Here is a 12,762-nt window from a genome sequence, read left to right on the forward strand (position 1 = left end):
TTTTTTTTCTTCTTTTAATTGTGCTTTAGGTGAAAGTTTACAGCTCAAATTAATTTATCATACAAAAATGTATACATATATTGTTTTCTGACATTAGTTTCAATCCCCACAATGTGACAGCACACTCCCCCTTTCCACCCTGGGTTCCCTGTGTCCATTCAACCAATTTCTGGTACTTCCTGTTCTCTCATCCTACCTCCAGACAGGAGCCTCCCATTTGGTCTCGTGTATCTGATTGAACTAAGAAGCATCACCTTACGTGTATTATTTTTTGTTTTATAGTCCTGTGCAATCTTTGTCTGAACAGTGGGCTTCAGGAATGGTTTTAGTTCTGGGTTAACAGGAGGTCCGGGGGCCATAGTTTCAGGTGTTCCTCAAGTCTCTGTCAGACCGTTAAGTGTGATCTTTTTACGTAAATTTGAGTTCTGCTCCACCCTTTTCACCCACTCCATCCAGGACTCTGTTTTGTTCCCTGTCAGGGCGGTCATTGGTGGTAGGTAGACGGGCACCATCTAGTTCTAGCCTCAGGCTGGTGGAGTGTCTGGTTTATGTGGACCTTTAGTCTCTTGGACTAATATTTTCCTTGTGTCTTTGGTGTTCTTCATTCTCCTTTGTTCCAAGTGGGTTAGTGTAGTGGTTAGGAGCTACAGCTGCTAACCAGAAAGTTGGCATTTTGAATCCACCAGGTGCTCCTTGGAAACCCGATGGGGCAGTTCTCCCCTGTCTTATAAGGTCGCTTTGAGTTGGAATTGACTCAACGACAACAGGTTTGGGGTTTTTTGTTTTTGTTTTAGTCTTTTGGGCTAGTATTTTCCTTGTGTCTTTGGTGTTCTTCATTCTCCTTTGTTCCAAGTGGGTTGGGACAAATTGATGCATCTTAGATGGCCACTCACAAGCTTTTAAGACTCTAGATGCCACTCAACAAAGTGGGATGCAGAATATTTTCTTAAACTTTGTTGTGCCAATTGACCAAGATGTCCCCCAAAGCTATGGTCCCCAGGCCCCAACCCTAGCTACTCTGTTCAGGAAACTTCTTAGCTTTTGCTTTGGTTAAGTTATTCTGATTTCCCCTGTATTGTGTGTTGCCCTCCCCTTCACCGAAGTTGATCCTTGTTTAATATCTAGTTAGTGAATTCCCCTTCCCCTCTCTCCTTACTCTTGTAACCATCTAAGAATGTTTTCTTCTGTGTTTAAACCTTTCCTTTAGTTGTTATAATAGTGGTCTCATACAATATTTGTCCTTTTGTGACTGACTAATTTCACTCAGCATAATGCCCTCCAGATTCATCCATGTTGTGAGATGTTTTGCAGATTCATCAACATTCTTTACATCCTTAAAGTCTGTTTTTTACTAAGTACTAGGAATACAGTGAGGAGCAAAGCAGACAAGAAACTTATCCTCATGGGACTCACAGTTTTTTGGAGCAAGATAAAAGATCAGCTCTGATAAGTACTAGGGAAGAAAATGACAGATATCTGTGCATTTCAAGGGAATCTAGTCTGCTTTCAGGAGATTGATAGAATTCTTCAGGGGTAAGAGAGATATAAACATGGTGATTTGGTGAAATTGCTCAAAGGTGAGGGAGAATTTATAGATTATACCAAAATTTTGAGGTTGCAACTGGAAAAGAGTGATGTTTTAGGGGGGAAATAAAAGAGAAGATAAAAATAGAGTTGGCTTTTAAATAAAGATGATTGGGATGGCTTTGACCTTGTTGAGTGTGAAATGCTGACAGATCTGATTTCTTTTATTGTTTTTGGACATATAAGTAGATAATGATATGAGGTGCTTCCTTCTTGTAAAGGAAGGGCATAGTGGTTAAGAGCTATAGCTGATAACCAAAAGGTCGACAGTTCAAATCCACAAGGTGCTCCTTGGAAACCCTATGGGGCAGTTCTACTCTGTCCTATAGGGTCTCTATGAGCTGGAATTGACTTGATGGCAACTTTTTTTTTTTTTTTTTTTAACGTGTACCTTGATAACCTTAACTTTATTTTGCCATACTGTACCATTCTTTTTCATCTTAATCTTCCACTGGCATTTATCTCTGGGCTAACTGTAAAAAGCCATAGATTTTTACTCTTTAAGATTACTAAAATAATTGGCGTTCTTTGTTTATTAATCAAACTGAATTAATTAAAATGGTTAAATAGAAATTAATACACTTCTTATAGCATTTGAAAAGGAATTCAGTCAAACTAAATTACTGTCCAGTTATATTTATGTCGTCGTAGCTACTGTCATACTTTGTATTTTTTGTGAGGGTTAGATCTAAAGTAAAATTTGAGATGGAAATATTAGAAATAAAAAAAATTATGAGCCAGTTCTTTAAATGCTATCAATATTTAAAAATATTTAAAATATACATTTTAAAAAATCCTTTCATTATGAGAAATTTCAAATATGTACAGAGATACAAATATAATGAATCCCTCATATCCCCCATCATTCAGCTTCAACCTATGGCCAGTCTTATTTCATCTATATCTCCACCTACTTTCCCACTCCAAATTATTTTGACTAACTTTTCAGAATCATATAATTTTTCCTGAAAATATTTCAGTATATACCTTTAAAAGGTAAGCAATATTAAAAAAAAATCTATGGTAATATTAATAAACCTAAATAATAATAACAATGATTGTGAGTATGGTGCAGGACCTGACAGTGTTTCATTCTGTTGTACATAGGGTCGCTATGAGTTGGAACTGACTTGACAGCACCTAACAACTACAACAAATAGTAATAATATTTCCTTCGTGATACTCATTTTCAAAGTTGCTATTATTTTAAGCTTTAGAGAATTTAATAACATAATTGAAACATTTGACATTAGTTGAAGGGAAGCAATTATATTTTTAAACAGCGATTGCCCTTAGTAGAGAGATGTGGAAGTGTACCTGAATTGCCAGAAACCGCTGGCACTTGGTCAGAGGTTTTCTGTCATCATGGTGTAAAAGTCCAAATCAATAAAGAACATTTCAAATTAAGCCTTAGGCCCCGTTTCCTCTCAAAGAATTAATCATATAAGATTTCATAAGAAGGGATACTGAGTAATAATTCACAGGAGAGGAATCTTGGCTAAAAGTCTATTTATGTCTAGGTTAAAAGGTGAAGAAAGCGAGTATATTAATTTTCATATCATCTCAACCAAATAAGCTCACATTTTTGCTATCAACTTATGAAAAAGTGTCAATGAGTCATAGCAGGAAGATTTTGGTAGTAAATCCCTGCTATATTTGAGGGAAACATATTGTAGTTTAGTGAAAAATGTTTGGGTTTTGACATCAGAAGAGCCACTTACTTAGTGAAACTTTATGGAAGTCATTAAACATTTTTTGGTCTTATTGTCCATCTGTAAAATGAAGCTAATAATGTTTATATCATGTTGTTGTTGTTAGCTGCTGTTGAGTCGTCTCTCCACTTATGGTGAGCTGTGCACAATGGGATTGGACTGTTGTGATCTACAGGATTTTCATAGTCTGTCTTAATCTGTAACCTCCTCTGAAAACTGTTTAGCATCATAGCAACATCCAAGCTTCCACTGACAGACAAGCCAGGAATCAAACCAGACCTCTCACATGGAAGACAAAAATTCTACCACTAAACCACCACTGTCACCATCTGTATCAAAGAATATGGATAAAATGAACTCATGTGTGTGAAAGAGTTTTGTAACTAGTTAGGTGCTTCTTATCTGTGGAGCACAGTTCCGTTCTGACACACATGGGGTCATCTTGAGTCTGAATAGACTCCATGGAACCTGGTAGAAGTTGTATCTAGTGCTACCTAACACAAATGGCTTCAAACAGCAATTTAGCATACTCGAAGTTCTGTGGGTATACTGACTCAGCTAGGAGATTCTTACTTAATGGCCTCTCATGCAATTGTCAGGTGTCAGCTGGGCTGGAGTCATCTGAAAGAAGGACTGGGCTGGCTGTCCAAGATGGCTTCTTCATTTACGTATCTGGCACCTCAGTTGGGAAGGCTAAAGCAGCCTGGGACTGGCCAAGTTTCTCTCACACATCATCTAGTCTCTATGTATGATATTCACTGAGATGAAGAATTTTGATGATTTTTTGTTGTGTAATTCTAGGCTTCCAGGCAGTCTCAGGGTAGACTCCTTACACAATAGCTGGCTTTCCCCAGAGTGAATGTTCCAAATGTATTGTTGTTGTTGTGAGCCATTGAGTTGATTCTGACTCATTGTGACTTAGAAAAAGCTAAAAAGCTTCTTTTCACCTAACTTCAAAAATCCTTTCCTGCCATTTCTGCCTCATTCTATTGGTCAAAAGTTAACCACAGGCCAGCCCAGATCCACAGAGAGGGACATAAATATTAGGAGAAAATACTCATTGGAGGACATCTTTGGAGCTACAACAGTGCTTACTAATCTAATTATTTTTAAACATTCTTACTATTTCCTTCTATGTCAAGAAAGTTTTTACATTTTATTTATTTATTTTTTTGGATAGGTTATCAAGGATCCTCCTCCTCCACCACCCTCTGCACCAAAAGAGGTAAATGAGTGTCAAGTAAAGTGGTTTGGGTGTTTTTTTCTTTCTTTTCCTGTATTTAGATATTATTCCCAAATTTGACCAGTGAGATTTGTTGCTAGAAGACTATGATATCTATGTATTAACTTTTAAATTTATGAAATTCAGTTGTTATTCTTATGATTTTTTTCATGTGCTAGAGGGATGGGTCTTTCATACATTGGTAAAAAGTAGACTGGCCATAAGGATCAATGGTTTACTATACTTTTTATAGAAATATATCAATAGCTCTGTTGTCACTTATTTTGTTTTAAAAAGGTTGGAAGATATAGCTGACGATTTAAAATGTTAATACTTTCTTTAAGATGATTATTGCACTTCTATTACTCTGTCAAAATATTTTTAGCAACATGAAATATGAGATGTAATATTGTGTATTTTCAGTTTCTTAACAGTTGATCTTTTTAGTTCAAATTTCACAGAGATCAAAGTTACACATACATTGATAATTTCAATGGTTCTTGAAATGCTGTCCTAATTTTTATGTTTGATATCTTTAAACATGAAGTGATTAATACGTAATTATACTCAGTTAAGGAGCAACTCCTTGCCACCTAGGAGTGGTATATAAAGGAGAATCCAAAATTTGAGGAAGGGAAAAAGTCCTCATAGTCTGAAGAACTCCACCTGAAGTTTATGCATGTAAACATAAATAAATGTATTTCACATGCCCTATATATAAATTTTGCTACATTTTTTCCCATGTCAATAGCATTATTTAGAAAAAATGTTTAAATGTGAGTCAGTTATGGTTAAACAATATTTTAAGAAATTAATCTATTTTAAAAAATTGTACCAACAAAGGAGGAAGAAGAACCACGGCCATCCAAGAAATGGCCAACTGTTGATGCTTCCTATTATGGTGGGCGAGGAGTTGGAGGAATCAAAAGAATGGAGGTTGGTATCATTCAAAAAATAGAAGCTGCTAATCTGGAATATGTATTTCTGAGACTATTAAGCCACGAAAACCATACTTTTTCTGATTCAATATCCTACTATCATCTTTTTTACTTAACTCTGGCTCTTTTCTGAATAATTTTTTTCCTATGGAATCATCTTTGCCATTTTGAAACTGTTCAAGAATAACTGTCTTTATTAGTCAAAGAACTGCATTGATAAGGCCTCTGAATTCCAAAGGGCAAAACAAAGCAGGGGCTTTTCCTAGTATTTTGGAAAAAATTACCACATAGAACATCAACTTTGAGGAAGCCAACCACTTTAAGTTGCAACAATGCTTGTCTTTGAAAAGATCCAGTGGCCCTGTACTATTTGAGGACAAAATGTTAAAATATTCAATAGTATGGTTATGACCTTATCACAAACATACAGGAAACACATCTAAGGCTTTCTAACAGCTTTTTGTTACCACTTAAGAACTACCATAATTAATATTAAATGTCATTTATAAAATTTTTTTGATTCAAATTGAACTTTAATATTATATCTTAAAAATTAAATGAAATTTTTCTAAACACCACAGAAATATTTTTAAAAGTGATGAATTCATTGCCATTTCTGAGCCCTTAACAACGGCATAGACAGCCTAGCATCCCATCCCAAGGAGCAATTTTAGAAATTTTTTCATTGGCAATTGACTTTGTTATTAAACACAGTTTCTGGCATTTTTTCCTCATTAGATAGTTGCCATCAAGTCGACTCTGAGTAATGGCAATCTTATGTACAATAGAAGTAAATATTGCCTGGTTATGTATTTCTGGGACTTTTAAGCCATGAAAACTCTACTTTTCACAATTCAATATCCTAATATCATCTTTTTTACTTAATACTGGCTCTTTTCTTGATAATGTTTATAACTAAATATTTCCTCAATTTTAACTTTTCTTGATAAGAAGAGTTTTAATGTATTTTGCAATCATTTTACATGTCTCCCACTGTTATATCTGCTTTCTCCCATTGCTGCCAGCAAAAATCCATAAGTAACAACCCCCAACTATCGTAATTTTCTCTTTTCAATACAATTCAGTGTCCCATGGAGAGCTTCCTCTTTTCAGAATAAATTTTTGCAGTCTTCAAAAGAGGCCCAGATGTATTTAACACGGTCGTCATTACCAAAGTGTTTAAGTCATATGATCTTGAGTCTCACTTTCCTGACCATGTTAGATCATAAAATAATGCACATTTTCCCTAAGAGTGTGCCACTTTATTACTGAAATAGCCTCTGAAGCAGGTACCCCTTTACCAACAAACCATGGCAAAAGGCAGGTGCTAGAAGCTATTAATAAAATTTGTCTTTTGGAGAAGAAATTGCTTATGTGTTTGCATGTGAGTAATTGGGTTACCAAACAGTACAAGAGAATATGATTCTCTTGTTAGCCTAGCTCCTGCTGTTTGACACAGAAGGAAGACCATTTTCTTTCCACTTGCCTTTGTTGTGTAACTCTAGGTTTGGAGGCATAGGGAAAGAATGGATTAGATGTTCCTATATGGAAAAAAAAATACACTTATAAATAATATTATTAGATACAGATATCCTAATATGATCCATCGTAATTTATTTTGACTTTACTTAGTCTCATTCCAAAATGTGTGTGTAAAAAGATTTATGTAACGGATGGGGGAGTCTGATGGTTTAAACACAAAGTGTTAGCTACCTTTGTCTGAATGGAGAGATTCTTACTTTGTGGTATTTATTTCCCTGTTTTTTTTTTTTTTGATGTTTATTTGAAAATGAATATGTACTACTTTTAAACTCAGAAAAATAAATTTAATTCCCTTTTGAAATCTAAAACAAAAAAACCAAACCCAGTGCCGTCGAGTTGATTCTGACTCATAGTGACCCTATAGGACAGAGTAGAACTGCCCCATAGAGTTTCCAAAGAGCGCCTGGCGGATTTGAACTGCCGACCTCTTGGTTAGCAGCCGTAGCACTTAACCACTATGCCACCAGGGTTTCCTTTTGAAATCTGCGCATGTAAAATACAACATGAGAATAAGGTAAGGATACGTTCCCTATGTCATTGCCATTGAGTTGATTCTGACTCATAGCGACCTTAGAGGACAGAGTAGAACTGGTCCATAAGGTTTCCAAGGAGTAGCTGGTGGATTCAAACTGCCAACCTTTTGGTTAGTAGCTGAGCTCTTAGTCTTAAATGCATGAATAATGTTCCTGCTGAAACCATTAAAAGAAATTGTCAGCTTTTTGGTTGTTCAGTCTGCCAGTGTTAGAAAGATTGCAATCTCTCTCTAAATAAAAGGGAAGTCATAGGCATTAGCCACTAAATGGGCCTGATTAAAAGGAATGTTATTGGTTTACAATCAATAGAGCGAAGGGCTCCTGCACAGCCTGTTTCAAGTTTCAAGAGTTATTGACTATTAATATGTGAAATAGTATCTGCTCATCTTATCCATTGAAGAAAATTTGTGAAAAGGACTCAGCCAGCTCTGAGCCCATTTTAGCCTTGGTATGGATTATTCCATCAGTTTATATGAATGAGAAAAAAATAGAAAAGCAAATGTGGATATTGTAAGGACAATATACAAACACAATACCTACTAATCTATTATTATTATTTTACTAAATATAGCTGAGAAAGACCCATTAGTTTTGAATATGTCCTCTGAAATTGAGAATTAAGTGTTATGAAAATTTTGCAAACGCAAACTTCTTTAAACTTTGAGTGGGGAAATGGAAAAACAGGGCTGTTAAAAGCATGCCTGTGCACAAATGCATAGAGACAAAAGTAGATTAGTTGTTTCCACTGGCTTAGGGAGGAAGAAATGGGGAGGGGAAAAAACAGTCAGGGAGATTCCTGACTTTCAAATAATCAAAAACAAAATAAAAGCATGATTGTTCACACCTAGGAAGTAGTTACTTGGAAAAAAAAAAAAATCTTGAACTGAAGGAAAAGTAAAAGGAATTATAGAAATTATGAAAAAATCTGAATTAAAGAACAAATCTTCGTAACTATGGTTATTTTAAGCTAGTATAGGAATTTTAGGAGCCCTGGTGGTGCAGTGGTTAAAGCTTGAAGTTCTTGGCTGCTAACCACCAGCTGCTCCAAGGGAGAAAGATTTGGCCGTCTGCTTCCGTAAAGATGTACACCGTTGCCGGGTCTTCTATGTTCTAGAGGGTAGTTATAAGTTGGAATCAACTCGACAGCAGTGGGTTTGAGTTTTTAGGTTTTATAGGACTTTTACCTAAAATTTTTCTTACTCCTTTAAATTAAATATTTAAACACTACGGTAATAGCAATTTGCAGAAATCTGGAACTGAGTGGATGTTAATAATAGCTGTTAGTTCAACTCATCCACAATACCTAATGACTTCAAATGTGTGTTTCTGCCAATTCAGCATGAAACAGTTCTTGTATCTTTTCTTGATTCTGAAATTGTTCCTCTATGATACAACCTCATAGCCATCCAAATACACTCTGGAAATGATGAGATTTCATTGTTTAATAATGAAAGCCAAGTAGAGTTGGAAGAATTTAGCTATCAAGCTTAATTTAGCTATTAAGTTTGCACTTTTTTTTTTTTTTTACATAAAAAGCCAGATATATTAATTCAGATAAGCCTCCCTTTAGCAAGCTATTCTTGTTACTCTTTCACCCTTTTTACTGTCTCAATGTGGTCAAATTAAAAACATTTTCAAATTTATACATGTATTTAATCTCATTTAAGAGTTTTATGAAAATCTAAAGCACACCATAGTCTCTTAAAATCATTCTAAGTTTAAACTTGGAGATTTAATAAGTGAAACTTGTTTGTTGTGTTGTTTGTGGTGGTCATGGTGATGGTAATGAAAAAATTAGCTCACACTAATGACTTCATTTAATCATCTTCCTCTAGGTCCTTAGCAAATATAGTTCTATAAGTATGGTCTATTGATAGTTGATTCCTTAGAAATGTCTCAGAGGGTAACCCTAGTTCATCTAGCTTAGTACTCTTTATCTGACAATAGTGTCAGTAATAGTTGAAAAAAGAATATGATTACCATTATCTCTGCTGTCTCAGCTGTGAAGGCTAAGTCGGGATATGTATTTTTTAAAATCTATTGTTTCCAAATAGACATAAATTTTATTTTCTTTTATTTCTACTTTGATTTACTTCTCTGAGTTATGAAATGCATGTTTCCTTAATTATGCATCTCCTTTATTTTTCCCTTGAAGTTGAGACTTTGCAAGTTCCAGGATATGTATCTTGGTTTTAGAGTTTTTAAATCAATTTTGGTATATCTAAAAATTGTGTATGTTTTAGTTTATCTAAGTGAGTCAAAAAAACCCAAACCCATTGCTGTTGAGTCGATTTCGACTCATAGCAACCCTATAGGACAGAGTAGAACTGCCACATAGGGTTTCCAAGGAGTGCCTGGTGGATTTGAACTACTGACCTTTTGGTTAGCAGTCGTAGCTCTTAACCACTACTCCACCAGGGCTTCCTATCTAATTGAAGGCACTGTGATTTGAAAGAGAAGGTCATTTCTCTGGAAAGAAAGCCAACTACATAGCTCTAAAAGTTTAATGGTGTTTAAAACAATTTTAACAACCTCATAAAGAACATTCTAGTACCATTGATCAGACTGAAAGATACAGATACATTTTAATGACTCAACAGAGTCCACTTGAAGTTGAAAGCCCATTTTAAAATTGTAGTAAAAAAAGGTAAAAACATCTAAGTAAGCCTTATCAAAAAGCTGTGAATAGTTCTTTCTATGAACGGTGATGATCTGTATCCCTGCCCACAAATTCAGTCATTAAGATGCTTTAAAAAATATTTAAAGTTTTTTTTTTTCCCTTGTGGAATGTATGCTGAGTCATTGTGTGCCCTGGATAGGCCTTCTTATTTCTTTTTAGAATTCCACTTGCCTTATCTTTGTGGTCTTTGGAAATGTCCTTGGTTTTCATAGGACTTCCCTACCAGCACCTGATTGGGCAAAACCCTCTTCTAGGGATTACATCTTATTCACATGCCAACACGTGAAAAAGTTTGGATCAGAGTTGGCCCTAATTCCTGTTACTTGCAAAACAGAGAAAATAATCATTTGCCCCTGTGGTTTTCCAAGTCAGGGGTTTTCAGAGAAGGAGATTCTCTAACACTGGTGGTCTTCCTGAGTTCTTCTTTTCAAATTTGCCTTCCTCAATGAAAAATTCATATGCCAGTTAGTCATATGCAGATGAACACAAGAGCTAAATATTGAAAGCTACTTTATATAAAAAGTAAAGAAAAATCATATGTAATTATCTTATTTCCAAAGACTAAATCATTAAGTCATAATTTCTGCCTTAATCAAACTTGATGAAAAGTTTAGAAGGAACAATTGACTCCTTTGTGTGAAATACATTTGTGCAAATCAAACCTATTTGAAACTTATGAATCCCTTTCAGACTGCTTAAGTTCAAATCGCTGCCCTGCTACTTAATAGCTGTGTGGCTTTGGGCACATCATTTAAGTTCCCCGTGCCTCAGTTTCCTCATCTGGAAATAGATATAGTATCTGTCTCATTGTGTTTTTGTGTGGATTAAATGAGAAACTGGTACATAGGTAGATAGATAGATAGCTGCCATCGAGTCAACTTTGACTTGACTCATGGCACCAAGAAGGTAACATTGCTTGGTCCTGCATTGTATTCATAATTGCAAGCATGCTCAAATCCATTATTGATGCTGTTGTGCTGACCCATCTCACCGAGGGTCTTCCTCACCCTAGTTGGCACTCTACTTCAAGGAATATGATGTCTTTCTCTAGCAATTGATCCCTTCTGATGATGTGTCCAAAGCAAGCAGAGTTGGACAATGTTCTGTTGTGATCCATAGGATTTCCATTGTATTGCTAAAAAATTTTAATTATCACCATCAATTTCTCCCAATATCATCAGTATATATGGATATTTGCTTACCTAGTGAGGGAGCATACCCAATTAGAAAACAGAATTACAAACTGTCATGCATTTCCTATGTAAACCACAAATTCATTTGAAACTATGGAGAAATAGTTGCTTCAAATTTAATTGATTCCAGATATTTATGAAGGAACTCTTTTTCTAGGATCTCAATATTAAATAGATGAGGAGTGAGAAACATTAAATTCAGAAGAAAAGGAATTTGGAATCAATATAGCTAGTCAGGAGTCCTTAGGTGGTGCAAACGTTTAAGACACTTGGTTTTTCGAGGCCACCCAGAGGCACCTCAGAAAAAAGCCCTAATGATCTACTTCCAAAAAAATTAGCCATTGAAAACTCTATGGAGCACAGTTCTACTCTGAAACACATGGGCTTGTCATGAGTAGGAATCCACTCCATGGCAGCTTGTTTTTGTTTTCTATTTTTTTATACTTCGTCAATTTTCTTTCATTCTGGGTTAGTGGACCAAAGGACCAAAGGCTAAGTAAGAGTTTGTTCCTCTAGGACACTGTATGTCTGACACCAGTATGTCCCTTTTAAAGGTTCGTTGGGGTGATAAAGGATCTACTGAGGAAGGTGCAAGGCTAGAAAAAGCCAAAAATGCTGTGGTGACCATTCCTGACGAAGCAGAGGAACCCATCAGGCATAGACCACCGAAGTCCAAACCCACATACCAGCCTCCTCAGACAAAGTGGTACACCCCAATTAAGGTAACTGTCTAAACTTAATGCAATTGAGCATAAAACTTCTGGAGAAACAGTAGCTTTTTTAGATCCCCTCCCCCAACTATCTGAAGGAGGACCAAATAATTGAGAGATGGGTAGATAATTAAAGAATGTAGTTAGAAGTTTAGGATCATACTTAAATCAATGAGTCATTTTAGATGAGGAATTATCTTAATTGATATTTGTTATTCATGGATTAGTGAGTTCCCCATGGTCTTTATCACCTAATAATTATATAACAATGTGATTATTACTTGAATAAGGCAATATGAAAAATAATTTATTACATTAAAACATTTAATGTAATAGTTAAAATATTTATTTTTATTCAGGAAGGAAGAAAAAATACTTATCCATCATTTCACAATGTGATGAATATAGTCTCCCAGTTTTCAAAAGAATATTCTATATGGTAGAGATCATACTGTATACACAACTCCTTTATTCTACTTTTTCACATATTGAATCTATAAATAAGCATTTACTCATGTTATTATAAACTCTTAGTTATCCTGTTAATGGATGCATGATATAAATTGTGTGGCCATACATAATTCACTTATTTTTGGACATACAATTTCCAATATGAAACCTGTTATAAATAACACTGCAACAAATATC

At 35.2% G+C, this 12,762-nt stretch overlaps 1 protein-coding gene across 2 annotated transcripts in view; it reads left to right on the plus strand.

Annotated features, from left to right (window-relative positions):
- The window catches only part of ANTXR2 (ANTXR cell adhesion molecule 2), a 168,970-nt gene that overhangs the window by 96,617 nt on the left and 59,591 nt on the right, over positions 1-12,762 (plus strand). For both annotated transcript variants that reach the window (XR_007517646.1, XM_049885923.1), the window contains exons 13-15: positions 4,477-4,521; positions 5,362-5,454; positions 11,959-12,126. Coding sequence is in view for 1 of the 2 variants with exons in the window: in XM_049885923.1 (XP_049741880.1) it covers positions 4,477-4,521; positions 5,362-5,454; positions 11,959-12,126 (306 nt within the window). In the remaining variant the exon portion in view is untranslated. The remainder of the gene's footprint in view (positions 1-4,476; positions 4,522-5,361; positions 5,455-11,958; positions 12,127-12,762) is intronic.

Source organism: Elephas maximus, chromosome 5, assembly GCF_024166365.1.
Source record: "Elephas maximus indicus isolate mEleMax1 chromosome 5, mEleMax1 primary haplotype, whole genome shotgun sequence".
NCBI classification, from domain to species: domain Eukaryota; kingdom Metazoa; phylum Chordata; class Mammalia; order Proboscidea; family Elephantidae; genus Elephas; species Elephas maximus.